The sequence below is a fragment of the Daucus carota genome, chromosome 1 (genome assembly GCF_001625215.2).
Source record: "Daucus carota subsp. sativus chromosome 1, DH1 v3.0, whole genome shotgun sequence".
NCBI lineage: Eukaryota > Viridiplantae > Streptophyta > Magnoliopsida > Apiales > Apiaceae > Daucus > Daucus carota.
The window spans coordinates 30319729-30338150 of record NC_030381.2 but is presented as its reverse complement, the minus strand read 5'-3'; the positions used below and the strand labels follow the sequence as shown (position 1 = coordinate 30338150).

Below are 18422 nucleotides of genomic sequence, written 5' to 3'. Positions count from 1 at the left end.
ATGGTCTCTAAACAATCAAAACGTACAAAACACATAAATCTGACATGCATTTCTAGATTCAATCCATCACACACATGCACTCAAATTTAATCTAAGCGCAAGATCATATACAGAATTTCACAACATGGGTGATCAACCACCTCCGCCTAAAATCGCCATCATTGGCGCTGGAATTTTTGTAAGATCACAATACATTCCCAGATTATCTGAGATCTCTGACCTTGTTGTTGTTAAATGCATCTGGAGCCGCTCCGAGGTAACTTCCATTTTTCCAATTTTTTTCTATTACAGACCTTCTTCGATATGATTTGTTATTTTCTCAAGTGCATCAGAATTCTTGTTACATACACAATGTGCAACATCAATGGTATTGTCTGCATGTAAGCGTTAGTGCATATGCATGTACGTGCAGGAATCCGCGAAAGAGGCAGTTAAAATGGCGGATAAATATTTCCCGGAGGTGGAATCCAAGTGGGGTGATGCCGGACTTGATGATATTATCAAGGACTCTTCCATTCTTGGTGTTGCAGTTGTTCTTGCTGGACAAACTCAGGTGCTGTTTCATTCATCTCCGCTTTATCATCAATTTATTTTTAACTATTATCATGGCTTGTGTTACTGATGAAGTTCTTAACTAGGTGTGGTTAGGAAAGTAGACTTAATTTGTAGTCACATTAAACTGAAGTTAAAATTTTTGTTTAGGCTATTTTAGCATGAGATTTCAGATGGCTTTTCTTCAACAGTATAATATAAACGTGCTAATAAAATTGAACCGAATCACACAGGTGGAAATGTCATTGAAGCTGCTGAAGGCAGGGAAACATGTTCTTCAAGGTAACTTACATTAGCTGAATCTGAAACATTGCTAAAAATTTCAAACATCTGCGACAGGATTTTCTATTGTATCATATGTAACTTGGCACTGCAACAATTTATAAATTGAAGAGTATATTTGCACATATCTTCTTGCACATTGAGCTGAAGCTACTCTGTGTGTGCATGCCTTGCTTGTTGCTTGGTGGAAACTGCGGGTCAACAGAGAAACCAGCTGCAGTTTGTAAGTAATCTACCAACAACAGAATTACTTTTTTCCTTACTCTGTAGCTTTCTATTTCAATGTTGTATATAAGGTACAAACTTATATGATCAACATTGTCTAAATTACGCAGCTGTAAAGGAAGCAGAAAGTGCACTTGCTTGCTATAATTCTATAAACACTGAAGTTGCTGGCCAGCCAATATGGGCTGTTGCAGAGAACTATCGGTTTGAACCTGCTTTTGTTGAGGTATATTTCCCTGGAACATTGTCATAAATTCACTGAGGTAGTTTGTCGAGTTAATACCTATTCATGGTACAGAGCAAAAAGTTAATGGCTGAAATTGGAGATATGATGAGCATCCAAGTTATCATCGAAGGATCAATGAACAGTTCAAACCCATACTTCTCAAGCATATGGAGGCGCAACTTTAATGTATGTTAATTTGGAGTATTTACACGTGAAGTTGAAAGATATTCTTACAGTTTATGTAAAGGACCTTCATATATTATGCTGATGCTGACATCGTTTTTATATGTTTTGGCAGGGAGGTTTTGTTCTAGATATGGGTGTACATTTCATTGCAGGCTTGAGGATGGTGAGATTTTATCCGTTCTCTGAGAAACTAAATCTGGTTTAGCTACCTTCCCCAGTTTTTCTTATATGATTTCCCCCTTTAATTGTTTTAACAGCTTGTAGGGTGTGAGATAACCTCAGTGTCAGCTACAACATCTCATGTAGATATGAGTCTTCCTCCACCAGATAGCATCTCCGCTTTGTTGTGAGCATGCATTCTTGTAATTAATTATAAGATTAATTTCCAGTTCCCTGACTAAATTCAAGTCCATTTTTTTCTTCCACATAGTCAGCTGGAGAATGGATGCTCGGGAGTTTTTGTGATGGTTGTATCCTCAAGATCACCCAAGGCATGTGCAGTGATCAGATTCTTTAGTTAACCTAGACCGCTGTTCACTAAAATCACCCCTATTCGAACACTCGTTCTGTATAGGTACTATGGAGGATCGTTGGCTTGAATGGAACTCTGCAAGTTGAGCGCGGAAATAAAGATGGAAAGCATGGATATCTGGTGAATTTTATGTCAGAGTTTTCATACTTTGTCATCATAGTAGTAGAGCATGATGAGGCTAAGAAAACATATAATCTGAGTTTGTGGTGAGTAAGAAAGTTTAATAATATGATGCTACCACAGGTGTCCCTTTATACTACTGATGGTCAGAGCAAGATCTCCTTCTACCCTTTCGGTGGGGTGACAGAAGAATTAAAGACATTTATTCATGACATGTCTCAGGCCACCCTTAAGGTAGTATAGACAGAAGCATCTAAAGTGCCTAGGTGTTCTTTCTCAACTTCAACTGGCTTATAAGTACAGTAATTGATTTAAGCGTTATTGTTCTGCAAACAACCAGTTCAGCCAGGTTGACTGGCAGTGGTTTGATGTCTTCCGAAAGCCGATCTCCAGCATCTCTAGAATGTCCAAGAAGGCATTGCCACCTTAACTCGCCCATCTTTCTATGTTATAACAGCATATTTTCTAAAATTTCACAATTTTAGCTTGTCATAACATGGGCTTTCATTAGATCTAGTTTGAATTTTCTTCTTCTAAATATTATTACCCCATGTTACTGTTCCATTCTGTCTGAAGTCGCCTGGAACACTTGAATATAATCGTTTTGTGCATAAGTTTCTGAAAGCCCTGGGCTAAGTAAGATAGCTAACATTATCTTCTTTCCACAATAGTCCAAATTTTGATAACGTAGTGATTCTGAAGAAAAGGAGGAAAAAATTGACTCCCACACTTTAATATTATTGAAACATTTTATTAATTCTTTTTCTATTACACTGCAGAAAGAAAGTTACGAAGCTGAGCCGCGTAGCTCATTCCTTGAAGGTGCCAGGGATATCGCTATTCTGGAGGCAATGCTAGAGTCTGGTATAAAGCAAGGAGCTGCAATCGAAGTGAAACAAATTTAGATTCTGAAACTGGATTAGCTCTGGCATTTGAGTGCCGTTTGTAAAATGATACAACTAGGAGAGGCGAGGATGCTTTCTTCTTTGTTTTGGTAAATAGGTGCATTTTTTCTACAGGTGATGATATAAGCTCTAAATAAAAGCTTGTTCAAAAGGATGGAAACCAAATTGTCTAATACATTTGCTAATGACATTCGTAATGTTGATTAGAGTACTTAACAAAGATTCCCCCAAACGATGTGGTAATCAGTTTGTTTACAAGGAAAACATCATAAGCATTCCCAGCGTATTGTGAGAACAGAAACTTCTGCTGATAAATTTTATCATTAAAGATTTTATGAAATGAAGAAGAAGATGAGCACACATTCTACACTCCCAAACTTATAGTTATTGGTACATAGGATCTTGTTTTCTGCAAGAAAGGGGATATCATACAGTGGTACACATAATTGGTTTATATATCATCATTGTCACCCAGGTATTTAGAATTCTCAGTGTCAAACCAATCAAGAAACGATAGAAGATGAATGATATTACTGGAAAGCGGACTGTTGGCCCATGATTCCTTAACAGAAAGAGGTTTCAAAATAACAATGAGCATAATTTCAAACTTCTAGTTGAAATGGCTAACATACTGCCCAACTAAATTTAATTATCATACACCAGATATTTCTATCAAGCAGTTGATCTTCTCCAAGAGAGTCAAGGTTTTACAATAACAAAATGAAGATTGAGCAATACTCAGACTTCGATAGTATTTTATTACTGACCACCCAGAAATTCCTCAAGCTTTTTTAACTGGCTCAGCTCGAGGCCTCCAAAGTCCTAGCCTGTATTTGTGTGCATATTTCAATATCAGCTTCCTCTGTGACCAGAAAAACACAATGTTAATTAAAACACAAACAAGCAAAATTTATTCAAGGAAAAATCACTCAAGGAAATAATACAAAAGAAGGAATAAGAATCACAGAACTATTCAGTAGCCGATAATATTCAGTAGTGTGGTTGGTTGCAGGGTGGAGGGCCATAAGACTGAGGGTATGCGATGGCACACCCTCCGATTTCAATATATAGATTATATGTGTTAACTAATAAGAAACTTCTGATTGCTGAAGGGAGTTTACATTGTTGATGTGATTAACAAGTCCTGTGAGTTCAACCCAATGCCCTTCTCATGTTTTCAGGTTTAGCCTAAACATATCATACACACCATAGATGTATCAATTCCATAGAAACTGTCGCAAATCCTACTAACAAATTATCTGCACGCCACTGGTTGGCTGGATGGAATGGACTTGATGGGATTGGTGATAGAGATATATGGAAATATGGAGGAGTCTGAGGAAGAAGAGAATATTCATAAGGGATAGGAGAACTCATGGTACAAAGGAATGCAGTGAATTCATTTTAGCTTAAATTTAGGTACATGAAAGTGGAGGATAGAAATTTTGCTTAAAAGCCAACTGCATAGCAAAAATGAATCATTTCATTTTCATCCGATTCCAATACTCTTATATTTACAAGGCAATAGATCCAATTACATGATAATTTTTTTACCAGCATTCTATTAACTATCAAGGGGCAATTTCATTATAAAGCTGAAATGCCAAGACTTCATACAAGACCTCTTAAATGACTATAATGGAATATTCAATATGGTAGGCAGAAATAAAACAGGGGGAAGTAAAAAAAAAAAAAAGCAAGACCAGCAAAATGAAGTAGAGTTCACATTTTACAAACCAGTCTTAAATAATAATACAGCTCCATTTTTAGAAGGAACACATTTATAAAAGAGTCCAATTCAACCAAGGCCTGGAGTTCTCATGGCTCCAAGAGTAAATACAAAAGCCTTACTTCTCCCTTGCTAACAATGTTACACAGATCGATTAGATCAATAAGACCTGCATAAATCTTTTACGGTCAAAACCAGGCACTTCTCAAGTTTTTCCAAATCCCCTTGCATCAGTAACAAGTGCTAGACAGAGTTGATACAACTTAAGGTGTCACAGCATGATTGAAACACCAGCCTAATACTTTGATAGGTTCTCTCATTAGTAACAACAGCTCTTAGTTTCAGCTTTTAATAATTCTTTTATACATTGCATCAAGACGTTCCAGTCTGGCACTATTGCACACGTAGGACAACCTATGTCATGATGCAGCAGCATCAATCATAATATACTTTTTCATATATTTCTGTCAGCCATTTTAGAACTCCTTTTAAGGTATCCTTCTAATTTGACATAAAAAAATAATTCATTTATGTTTGTGAAGACTAACTAATTATAATTATAAAATTATTAGGAAGGATAACTCCACACAAAAATATTAAAAAACTATCGCTACATAGTAAATTCTGAAATTATATCAATCTGGCTCTAAATATTGTCTATTCCTTCTGTTTTCCAAATTTCAATTGGGCTCAAGCGATTTGGAAAAAAATCATATCTACTATGGACAGGATGAGAGGACTATTACAAATAAGACATCTATTATTCCTGAAGTAGTTGGTCTAGAAAGAAAGAACCAAACAAGTCCAAGCAAGTCAACAAAAACAAAACAGATCGCAGAATTTGTAATATATATGGAACCCTAGCAAGCAGGACAGCTAGATTCCAATATACTATCAAAAGAGATCTATTATGTGCCTATAAATAAAAATCTAGCAAAAGTACCCATGAGGTACAAAAGACAAAATCTCAGCAAAAATCACCCAAGGCACCGAGAGATTAACATTCAACAGTATAGCAACCAAAGTTGTAAATGGATGGACACGAAAATAAACATACAATAACAATCTTGTAATACAAAAACACCCAGCCAAAGAGAGCCATTCATATAGGCCGGATCATGAAAGCAATAAAATAGACCAATATAAAGCAGAAGCTTCTCAGAGTTTCTTGGAGTAAATAACAATCTTGAAAGACAAGAAACACCCTGTCAAAGAAGTCAGACATATTGGGTAGGAGGACACATAGAGATAGAGTGAGAGAAGTGGAGAGACTCAATATTCACTAGACCTCTGACCTCAATTGCTCTGTTAAGGTTAGAAAAATTAAATTGGCCAATAGAAGTAGCAAATTCTCTAAAGAATGACTTGAGTGCAGTGCAACAGAAAACTTCTTAACCCTTAGGCCTATGTTACTCCGACTCAGGTACGGAGTGTCGGACACGACACATATCCGAGTGTCAGACTTGGAAACTTTGAAAATTGGGGACACGGGGACACCGTACTATTTTTGGACACGGGTACGGGTACACATCGTAATATACTAATAAACGAATATGGTAAGTTAGACATCTTAACAAAAAGTAACAATAAAACTCAAATTAAACATGATTTTGTTGGTGATTTTGCAAATTAGGCTATTTCTATACTACTTCTTTCTTTTTTCTCACTTATATCTTTTGAATTGTAAGTTTGACTCATATTTGATATTTAAATTGGTCAAAGTGTCCATATTGAAGTCAAAGGATCCGACACGAAATAAGTGTCGTGTCCGAGTGTCCGAGTGTCCAAGTGTCCGACACGGGTACGGAAACCTAAATAGAAGAGTCGGAGTAACATAGCCTTAGGTTGCGTCCACTTGGATAGAATGGAATGAAAAATTATAAATGAGTTTTATGGAGAAAGAAGAATGTACGAGAAAATAATGACAAAATATGAGCGAGTTTAAATTTTTCATGGTGAAGATTATAAGGAAACATGATGAATAAGTAGAATAAGAATTCCTTCCAAAACATGTGTGTTAGATTTCTAATTCAAAAAGTTTGGAATGGAATGTTAGAAAAAAAATGAAAATTATATACATTTTCTTCGAACACCTCCGATTTATAGTAGATTTCATTCCATTCTCCCTATTCCTTTTCATCCAAGTGAACGCGGCCTCTGTATACCAAAGCATCCGATACAATTGTACCTTTCCCAATGTATATTATCATAGAAAACTCAAAATGTAATGTTGTGTTTGGTTGGGGTGAATGAAAATGGAGGGAATGGAATGAAGTTTGAACTATAATATAGTTAAATGTTTGATAATTTCATTCCTCCACCATACCATTCTCACTAGAGCTCAAGCCCTCCACTATATGAAAGAATGCTCCATTCCTCATCATACCTATTTTCTACCCAAATCTCATCATACAAAATTTTCATCCACTCATTTTTTTGAAGCCTTCTCTTCTACCCACTATTATTTCCTTTCATTTCACTCATTCCATTCCATTCCATTCACTCATTCCATTCACCTCAACCAAACACAACATAAGAGAATAAGAGACGTATTTACACTGATAGGAGCAACCTAACCCAACTCAAGTATACCTACCCAGAACGATCAACCGCCCCTTAAATCCCTTTCAAATTAATGGTTTCATTCCAAAGCACCATACGAACACTATAATTAAATTGGTCAAAAATCATAAACCCTAATAGCTCCAAAACCCTCCCTCCCACCCTTGAAGTAAACAAAATCACCCCATATCATCAGACAATATCAAACCAAAAATCAGAAAAACACAAACAATAATCAAGTAAGACAAAAGGGAAGGGAGTATAACATGTTTGCAGGGGATCTCAAGTTTCTTGAGCTTAAGAGTGCGAGTAACAAGAAGCTTCTGGAAGTCACCAATCTCAGTTTCAAGCTTCTGAACATGGGTCTCTACCCCATTTCCCACTCCCTTAAGGAATTCAGGTATCCCCACTTTCACTGCAACAACAAGAACATCAAAATCTTACTGTATATTAACACAACACACATAATTTATGCATACATATACATACAAACGTGATTCTACCTAGATAAGGGGAAGAAGATTTGGAAGAAAATGCTGCAAAGGCAGATGGTAAATTAGAGGGGGCAAGCACTAATTTTGTGTTTAAAGCTGCAGATTGCCTCCACGCCATTCTCTAAATTCATCAAACACTATTTGTGTTTTGGGCATGTATATATATATAGGGTCTTACTCTGGTACAAACCACCTTAGCGTACAAACTACAAACTAAAATTAAAAAGTCTCTAAATCAAATCGAAATATAGCACATATGGTATGGAAATTGATCGTTGCGAGATGAACAAAAATACAGTGAAGTCGGATTTCAAAAAAAGTTCACCGATTAACGGGAAAATTCAAATTAAAAACAGAGGGGAATCTGCAGATCTTGTGTGACAGGGTGTATATTAACTGGTGTGTGGTTGCCCCTGCGGGGCCATTGGATTAGATTCATCCAAGGGCTTATATTGAGTTTGTAGTTTGTACACTAACTTAGTTTGTATTTGAGCACTTTCCTATATATATATAGGGATAAGATCAAATAAAAACTTTTTTAAGTTACAAACTTACAAACTTTTTTTTATTCTCTCCATCGTGTTAATCCTTAGTTATATAAAGTATCCATGTTGAAAATTCTTCAAAAAACATCACAATTTTTTAAAATAACGCATAAATAAATCGCGTTTTCAACACATTTATAACTGGGGTTCAACATCGGGTGTTGAACACTAATTATCATTGTGTTGAATATATCTAAAAAGATGTTTAAACTATACCTCTAGGGTTTGGTTAGGGTCTAGAAACATAAATATTAGTTATAAAACATGTTTACCTTAGTTCTTACATTTCAAAATTGGTTTACGTACTTTTCCACCACTATTTTAATCGATGTTCAACAAAATATGTTAAAAAAATGTTGAACTCAAATTATATATGTGTTGAACAAAAAAAGTTTGTAAGTTTGTAAGTTTGTACCAGAACCCTCCCCTATATATATACACATGTGACATGCCTGCTTTTGCTTTATGTTTATTTCAATCAAAATTGAGTATACAATTTTAAATTTCTTATTAATAAAAATTTGTGTAATTTATTTTTTGTATATTAGTTAGGAAATGAGATTCTTTATCACATTAATTTATGAAAAATTACAATATTATAAATTAGTTACCATACTAATTTATAAAGAGAAATTTTCAAAAAATTACTTTTTCAGTTTATAATTGGGTTAAATGGTGTTTTGGTCACTCAACTGACCGGAAACTTGCAATTAGGTCATCCAACTCAAAAAGCTGTCAGTCACATCGTTATACTCTTAAAAATTTTCATTCAGGTCACTGGCCGTTACACTCCGTTAAAAATTTGACGGAAAGCTGACTAAGCGTCGTGACTTGGAATAAATAAATCCAGCGTGGCATGTACAGTCAGCTGAAGTGGCATTTTGGCCACCCAACTGACTACAAACTTGCAATCGGGTCATCAAACTTAAAAAACTTTCATTTAGGTCACTTATCATAATATCCGTTAAAAATTGAAAAAAGAAAGAATTAAAAACTATCATGCAGCACCTTTTTTTCTATCTTAGAAATTTCGAAACTTGTTAACAGATGAAACAAATACACACACATAAAATCAATAGTTTCACCCACAAAAACTTAATCTTTGTTTATCTCTTATCATTTTATATATCTTAAGGTCATTTTGGAAAAACTTCATACTTCGAAATTTTTAAGAGAGAAAAATATTAGTGCTGCATGATAGCTTTTAATTCTTTTTTTTTTCAATATTTAACGGATATTATGATAAGTGACCTAAATGAAAGTTTTTTGAGATTGATGACCCAATTGCAAGTTTGTAATCGGTTGAGTGACCAAAATGACACTTCAGCTGACTGTACATGCCACGATGGATTTATTTAAGCCAAGTCACGGCGCTTAGTCAGCTTTCCGTCAAATTTTTAACGGAGTGTAACGGCGAATGACCTGAATGAAAATTTTTAAGAGTATAATGAGGTGACTGACAACTTTTTGAGTTGGATGACCTAATTGTAAGTTTCCGGTCAGTTGAGTGACCAAAATGCCATTTAACCCGTTTACAATTTTACTACCTCTCCATAACTTCGTTACCGTTTTAATTCTATACTGTCATTTTCTTATGGCTTTGTTTAATGTGAGAAAATAACTTAAAATTAACGAATCCATGAAAACTTAATTCAACTGAAATCCTAGATTCTTATGACAGGGGTGTTCATCAAATCACAGGAACCGCACAAACCGTCCCCATTGCTCCGCATCACACCACAAACTGTGATTTTTATTTTTGGCGATTCGGTTGCGTGTTGCGAGTTGACAATATACGAGTGCAGTTCAAACCGCACCACACTGCTATTTTCTAATATAAAAAACATATCACATATAATTACAAAGAGTTAAGTTCCATGTAATCCACATATTTACTGTAGTTGTGACGCCCCCGGCCCGGGATGACCTCAGCAACCCGACCCGGGGGTGCCATTCTACTGAACACACCGAAATACATCTTCATAATCTCAAACTTTAACATAACTTAAAGGCTTATTTTACCTTACATCAGAGTCTTACATCACTCTTCTAAAAGTTCACAAATATTTCTTTCGATTACATAATACTTCTATTAAACTTCTACTTGCAAATCCAATCAAGTCTAGCACTTCGGTTCATCACACTTTTACCCTTGCATGAATATCCTTCTCCAGAGTTCTTCCCTGTAAGGTTAGTACATAAAAAGGGATGAGCTTATAAAGCTCAGTAAGCATATACGTACATTTCAACTGAGTTTTATTCACAAAACTTGGTGAACCAAATCAATATTTCATCAGAGTTATCAAAACAATTTCACACACCAAGATGAGTATGAGTATGAGTATTCAAGCACGATTAGTTCATCAATTCATCAAGTTGGGATCCCGGCCAGCTAAACAATTGGTTTAGCTTTACTTCCAATAAGGAAGCATCATCATCAGTTCATCAAGTATCAATGCAAGAATACTCATTTCTCATCAGAAAATCATCAACAAATTTTTCACCGAAACATCACAAAATATCAACAGTGAAGGGTACAGTATATACTTACAGTGCACCACGTTCCAATTTAAGTTGACTAACAAGCACGCCTTCCAGCTAATCAATTTTCTATGTCACAAAATAATAATTTAGAATCTAATCTTAAAATGATAATCTCGTAAAATCTACTTATAATTCCTCATCTTATTTATTTAGATCATTTCCCATTTATTCTTTTCTTATTATTGATTAAAATATTCCTTACTAACTCATGTTATTAGTCTAAAAATCTCATCATTTTTTTTTCTAAATATCATTTTCATTCAATTATTAACTAAATCCACCAATTTAACTAATTATTTAATAAATCACCCTAATTATAAATTTATTTAATATCTCTCGAACCTAAAATTAGGCTTCACCATTAAATCCGAAAAATTATTTACTTAAACTTTCATGTTTTACACTTTTAATAATTCCATCATTTAATCCCTCAAAATAAATAAATACCAATTTTCAATATTATAGCCAATCAGAGGCTGCCACGTCATCATCTTCTCCAACACACCCATCTAGTTTCTCTCTCCCCGAAGTCAACACCCATGGCTAAACTTTGACCACTCATAACTCCGTCATTTTTTATCCAAATCATTTGATTCAAGAGTCCATTCCATCTAATTTTTCACAAGGAATCTAAATATGAATTTTATTTTACAATCCGAGACCGAATTAGTGCCCAGCGAATTATTTATCAGAAATCATTTTAATTAAATTACCAGACTGCCCCTACACTCATCTCCCTCATCTCTCCACCTCCACTGACCTCGCCGGCCGGAGTGTCGCTCCGGCAGCTTGCTGCCGCCACCAACCCAGCCCCCTCCCTTCTTCTCTCTCTCTCTCTCCAGCCATCACTGTCACACACACACCTTACACCCAACCCTTACACAGCCACGCACACACACCCGGTCTTCACTCCCTCAGTCGCTCCCCTGCACTCGCCGCCGCCGCGAGCCGTCGCTGGCGGTAGCGCCGCGACGGGCTCCGGCCCTCCCTTCATCCTTTCATACTTCCCAGCCAATGCTCTCTCCCAACAAATCAAATCTCAACCTCAATTAATTCAATCAACAACAATAAATCAAAAACCCCAATTATCAAGAACCCTAATTTAAAATATATACTCTTAGCTTACACAAATTTGGAGGAAAGCCATAAAAATGTTTGTGTTGCTCAATTAGGTCACGGTACAGTGCCTAGGCATGGCATCTGTGTTTTACTACTCAAATACATTAAGGTATTGAGTATATATAAAAGTGGGTCCTTAGCCCATATAAACAATTTATTATTGATTAAACTAGGTAAAGAGTTAATTACCTTAGTATTTGATTTGTTTTCCTTCTGCGACTCCAAATCTCTCCTGCTGATTCTCTTCTCCTCAGAACCTCTTTTCTAGTTTTGTGCAAGAACGGTGATATTTGATTTATTCCTTTGGCTTTTATACTATTTACTAATCACAATTATCTCTTTAATTACCATTTAATTAATTATTAATTATTAATTATATGATTACTTGGACGCCAATTAACATTACTTCGCAACCAAGTAATGTTGCTTGCATCCCAAGCAACGCTTCGCATAATTAAAAACTCTCGATTTCTATTATTCTCGTATCGGTTTTTAATAATCACGAACATAATATCGTACAGAATAATTGAATAACTAAAATATTTAATATTTTCAAGATCAATCCCCAAATTTTAAAATTAATATAATCGTCTCGGTTAATACGTAATATTCATTCACGACTTGTTAAATAAATATTCACGTTTACTATATGTTTCGTATAAACTCAGCTCTCGCGTATATACATATTTAAACTAATGACTAGCTCACACAATATGACCCCACGTGTTTTCTAGCATTTCCCGAAGCTATAATATTTTTAATTAATACTTCTCACATTATAAATATAAAAATGAGACTAATAAAATAGTCTTTTTACACAATAACTAATTAAATTAAATAATCATACTTGTAGATTTCACGGGTGTTACATTCTTCCCTCCTTATAGGATTCCGTCCTCGGAATCCCGATTGGTGTTGAACAACTCTGAGTAGTTTTTTTTTTTTTTTCTCATTTTATCTTCTAATTCCCACGTAGTTTCTTTTTCTATTAACTCTGGCTGCACTAACATCTCATAGATCCTTCCCTCCTTATGCTTTAAACTCTAAATTTTTAATCCTAACTTTTCCATTTCCTTAATCAATTGCTTTGATAAAGACATAAACATTGATTCTTTCTTTTCAACTTAATGCATCATCGACTACATTTGCTTTCCCTGGGTGCTAGTTATAGTCATAGTCTTTTATCAATTCTAACCATCTCACTTGTCTCATATTTAACTCTTTTTGAGTAAACAAGTATTTTAAACTCTGTAAATATCTCACATTTCTCACCATACAAGTAATGTTATCCGATCTTTATGGCAAATACTACAGCAGTTAATTTCTAGGTCATGAGTAGGATATCTCAATTCGTAGGTCTTAAGTTGTCTATAAGCATATGCTATCAGTTTTCCATATTGCATAAGAACACATCCTATTTTTAATATCCATAAATGCTATAAGTGCATTACTCAATCAGAAAGGCATCTCTTTAAGAAGTCACACTATTCATGTCGGGTCCCAAAGGTCGTCTTAGGTACATTTTCAGACCTGATATCTAATTGATGGTATCTAGATCTCAAGTCTATCTTAGAAAAGTAAAATGCTTCCTTCAATTGGTCAAACAAATCATCAACCCTAGTTAAAGGGTCATCTTATTTAACTCTCGATAATCGATGTGGCATCCTTTGAATCCAGGGTCTAGATCTGACATCACCATACAACACATTCTTAAAATACTTTTTCTAAAATAAACTGTATTTTTGAAAAGAACAAAATCCAAGGATTTGGAACCCGAGCATTTTGAAAAGAACAAAAAAGGAATAAGAATTATGAAAACTTTCTTGGATATACAAAAGTCTTTCATAATGGTAATCACCAATCAATGAGTTTTCAAAATAACTTTCATAAATAAAAGGATGATTGGGAGACCAATAAGATCAAATGAACTTAGTGTTGCGTGTCCAAATTAAGACACTACTAAAGGTTGTTAACCTTCTTGTAATCACAACACACACAAGTGATGGCGTCCCATCCAACTCCTATCACACAGACAGGTATACCTTGCGTCCCCTATAAATAGGGTTGTTCATCCCAATCAAATTAAAAAAATATCAAGAAAATAAGATTTATCTCAAAAGAATTGCTCTTGAACTGTTATCTCACAACTTAGACAAATTTGATCTACCGTAGTTACTTCCCGGTCAACTATTTTTATATTCATCGCTTCTTCTAAGGGTATTGACTTTTCTTTACAATTCGAGGCATAATAACTTTTCTTTCCACAGATCTTTTACTCAAGCAAATGGGTTTCTCTTGTAACACGTTCGCGATTTCTGGAGACCTGAACCTTTGATTTCATTCTATATTTTCTATATTTTCTGCTCGCGGCATCTCTTACTTCACAAAAGGTTTCTTCACATTATGATTCCAAGGTCTTTTTCAACATTTTAATTATTTTACGACGGTTTCAGCTTCCTATCGACTTTCTCTTTGTCAAACAACTCACTCCCCGACTCATGGATACAAGCTTTGTGTACTAACGTCGCATAACTAGAAATATCGAGAACAACAACCTTATTCTGAATCCAGGGATTTAAGCACAGCTGTAAACATCCAGCTTTCTTTTCGTTCATATTTACCTAATGCGGAAAATTCTCAAAAGTTCGATAACTTAGCTTGGCTTCGTATTCAGCCACTGACATATTCTCTTACTTGAGCTCTAGAAATTTGAGCTTTATTTGATTCTCTAGATTTTTGGGAAGATACTTTTCTAATAATAACTTTGTCCCTGGTCCATGATATCACACCAGACTCTTCTAGAACTTGCTTAGCTTCCCACCAATAATTAGTTTCTCCATTAAGCATATAAGCATCCAAGATAGTTTTCTTATCCTCTTCGGCACCAACTATTTCAAAAGTCTTCTTTATTTCTCTTAGCCATATCTTGGCCTCAACGGGATCTACAGTCCCATTGACTCTAGGAGTTCCAGTTATAGTAAGTACTAAACACATAGTTTATTCTACAAATTCACAAATAAGACCCATATATCTCCTAGACCTCTTTTCTAACTTAAAATCACACTAGTCTAAAGTCTCAATCCTACTTTCTCCGATTCTCGAACCTACAGCTCTGATACCACCTGTGACGCCCCCGGCCCGGGATGACCTCAGCAACCCGACCCGGGGGTGCCATTCTACTGAACACACCGAAATACATCTTCATAATCTCAAACTTTAACATAACTTAAAGGCTTATTTTACCTTACATCAGAGTCTTACATCACTCTTCTAAAAGTTCACAAATATTTCTTTCGATTACATAATACTTCTATTAAACTTCTACTTGCAAATCCAATCAAGTCTAGCACTTCGGTTCATCACACTTTTACCCTTGCATGAATATCCTTCTCCAGAGTTCTTCCCTGTAAGGTTAGTACATAAAAAGGGATGAGCTTATAAAGCTCAGTAAGCATATACGTACATTTCAACTGAGTTTTATTCACAAAACTTGGTGAACCAAATCAATATTTCATCAGAGTTATCAAAACAATTTCACACACCAAGATGAGTATGAGTATGAGTATTCAAGCACGATTAGTTCATCAATTCATCAAGTTGGGATCCCGGCCAGCTAAACAATTGGTTTAGCTTTACTTCCAATAAGGAAGCATCATCATCAGTTCATCAAGTATCAATGCAAGAATACTCATTTCTCATCAGAAAATCATCAACAAATTTTTCACCGAAACATCACAAAATATCAACAGTGAAGGGTACAGTATATACTTACAGTGCACCACGTTCCAATTTAAGTTGACTAACAAGCACGCCTTCCAGCTAATCAATTTTCTATGTCACAAAATAATAATTTAGAATCTAATCTTAAAATGATAATCTCGTAAAATCTACTTATAATTCCTCATCTTATTTATTTAGATCATTTCCCATTTATTCTTTTCTTATTATTGATTAAAATATTCCTTACTAACTCATGTTATTAGTCTAAAAATCTCATCATTTTTTTTTCTAAATATCATTTTCATTCAATTATTAACTAAATCCACCAATTTAACTAATTATTTAATAAATCACCCTAATTATAAATTTATTTAATATCTCTCGAACCTAAAATTAGGCTTCACCATTAAATCCGAAAAATTATTTACTTAAACTTTCATGTTTTACACTTTTAATAATTCCATCATTTAATCCCTCAAAATAAATAAATACCAATTTTCAATATTATAGCCAATCAGAGGCTGCCACGTCATCATCTTCTCCAACACACCCATCTAGTTTCTCTCTCCCCGAAGTCAACACCCATGGCTAAACTTTGACCACTCATAACTCCGTCATTTTTTATCCAAATCATTTGATTCAAGAGTCCATTCCATCTAATTTTTCACAAGGAATCTAAATATGAATTTTATTTTACAATCCGAGACCGAATTAGTGCCCAGCGAATTATTTATCAGAAATCATTTTAATTAAATTACCAGACTGCCCCTACACTCATCTCCCTCATCTCTCCACCTCCACTGACCTCGCCGGCCGGAGTGTCGCTCCGGCAGCTTGCTGCCGCCACCAACCCAGCCCCCTCCCTTCTTCTCTCTCTCTCTCTCCAGCCATCACTGTCACACACACACCTTACACCCAACCCTTACACAGCCACGCACACACACCCGGTCTTCACTCCCTCAGTCGCTCCCCTGCACTCGCCGCCGCCGCGAGCCGTCGCTGGCGGTAGCGCCGCGACGGGCTCCGGCCCTCCCTTCATCCTTTCATACTTCCCAGCCAATGCTCTCTCCCAACAAATCAAATCTCAACCTCAATTAATTCAATCAACAACAATAAATCAAAAACCCCAATTATCAAGAACCCTAATTTAAAATATATACTCTTAGCTTACACAAATTTGGAGGAAAGCCATAAAAATGTTTGTGTTGCTCAATTAGGTCACGGTACAGTGCCTAGGCATGGCATCTGTGTTTTACTACTCAAATACATTAAGGTATTGAGTATATATAAAAGTGGGTCCTTAGCCCATATAAACAATTTATTATTGATTAAACTAGGTAAAGAGTTAATTACCTTAGTATTTGATTTGTTTTCCTTCTGCGACTCCAAATCTCTCCTGCTGATTCTCTTCTCCTCAGAACCTCTTTTCTAGTTTTGTGCAAGAACGGTGATATTTGATTTATTCCTTTGGCTTTTATACTATTTACTAATCACAATTATCTCTTTAATTACCATTTAATTAATTATTAATTATTAATTATATGATTACTTGGACGCCAATTAACATTACTTCGCAACCAAGTAATGTTGCTTGCATCCCAAGCAACGCTTCGCATAATTAAAAACTCTCGATTTCTATTATTCTCGTATCGGTTTTTAATAATCACGAACATAATATCGTACAGAATAATTGAATAACTAAAATATTTAATATTTTCAAGATCAATCCCCAAATTTTAAAATTAATATAATCGTCTCGGTTAATACGTAATATTCATTCACGACTTGTTAAATAAATATTCACGTTTACTATATGTTTCGTATAAACGCAGCTCTCGCGTATATACATATTTAAACTAATGACTAGCTCACACAATATGACCCCATGTGTTTTCTAGCATTTCCCGAAGCTATAATATTTTTAATTAATACTTCTCACATTATAAATATAAAAATGAGACTAATAAAATAGTCTTTTTACACAATAACTAATTAAATTAAATAATCATACTTGTAGATTTCACGGGTGTTACAGTAGTACCGTAGACCACGTATGTTTTGCAACTATAGAATGACATAAAAACATCGCAAAATGTATGAAACTTGTTATTTTGTGAAATACATTCTATAAATATCACTATTTCATGAAAAATATTGAAAATCATTTATGTTCGACAAGTAGAACACATATGTTCTGTAATATGTAAATATGTTCTGCAAACTTAACATGTTTTCTAGAATAATGTGTTTTTCACTATTTAATTTGTAGAATGTTTAGGATTGTCAAAATTTTTAACAAAATAATGATGTTTATAGAACATGATTTGCAAAATAAACATTTTGCAATGTTTTTATGCCATTCTATAGTTGCAGAACATACGTGGTCTACGGTACTACAGTAAATATGTGGACTACATGGAACTTTGTTCTAATTACAAATATTTATATTATATATATAGATTATTTATTATGATATTATCTTCTATGTGTATATATATTCAAGTTACTCAGCTAAATTTATAATTTTACAATATAAATTAAGGTAAGTTCTAAGACGACAAATTAAACACTGTTTTTCATAAAATAATTGCTAATGTTGAAATCTTTTCATCTTCATTATTATACTTATATTTTAGTTTATATTTTTTTATGAGTACATAACTCTACATATCTATATCTAT

General features: G+C 34.7%; 2 protein-coding genes and 2 long non-coding RNA genes across 4 annotated transcripts; 1 reads left to right on the top strand and 3 right to left on the bottom strand.

The window, feature by feature from the left end:
* Positions 1-3238, top strand: LOC108220752 (dehydrogenase FPY6). Its single transcript, XM_017394607.2, has 12 exons — positions 1-256; positions 413-553; positions 786-834; positions 1040-1057; positions 1170-1285; positions 1358-1471; positions 1584-1634; positions 1729-1817; positions 1902-1962; positions 2046-2123; positions 2247-2357; positions 2903-3238. The coding sequence occupies exons 1-12, from the start codon at positions 125-127 to the stop codon at positions 3026-3028; spliced, it is 1086 nt and encodes a 361-aa protein (XP_017250096.1). The 5' UTR covers positions 1-124; the 3' UTR covers positions 3029-3238.
* Positions 3239-3537: 299 nt separating this feature from the next.
* On the bottom strand, positions 3538-7984 carry LOC108227760 (uncharacterized). The gene is made up of 3 exons (XM_017403088.2): positions 7823-7984; positions 7586-7734; positions 3538-3890 (listed from the first exon to the last, which is right to left on the bottom strand). The coding sequence occupies exons 1-3, from the start codon at positions 7929-7931 to the stop codon at positions 3810-3812; spliced, it is 339 nt and encodes a 112-aa protein (XP_017258577.1). The 5' UTR covers positions 7932-7984; the 3' UTR covers positions 3538-3809.
* Positions 7985-10331: 2347 nt separating this feature from the next.
* LOC135147049 (uncharacterized) lies at positions 10332-13660 on the bottom strand. The gene is made up of 3 exons (XR_010284414.1): positions 12211-13660; positions 10910-10968; positions 10332-10541 (listed from the first exon to the last, which is right to left on the bottom strand). It is a non-coding gene; the product is annotated as an uncharacterized LOC135147049 (long non-coding RNA).
* Positions 13661-15215: 1555 nt separating this feature from the next.
* LOC135147048 (uncharacterized) lies at positions 15216-17512 on the bottom strand. The gene is made up of 3 exons (XR_010284412.1): positions 17095-17512; positions 15794-15852; positions 15216-15425 (listed from the first exon to the last, which is right to left on the bottom strand). It is a non-coding gene; the product is annotated as an uncharacterized LOC135147048 (long non-coding RNA).
* Positions 17513-18422: the final 910 nt, after the last annotated feature.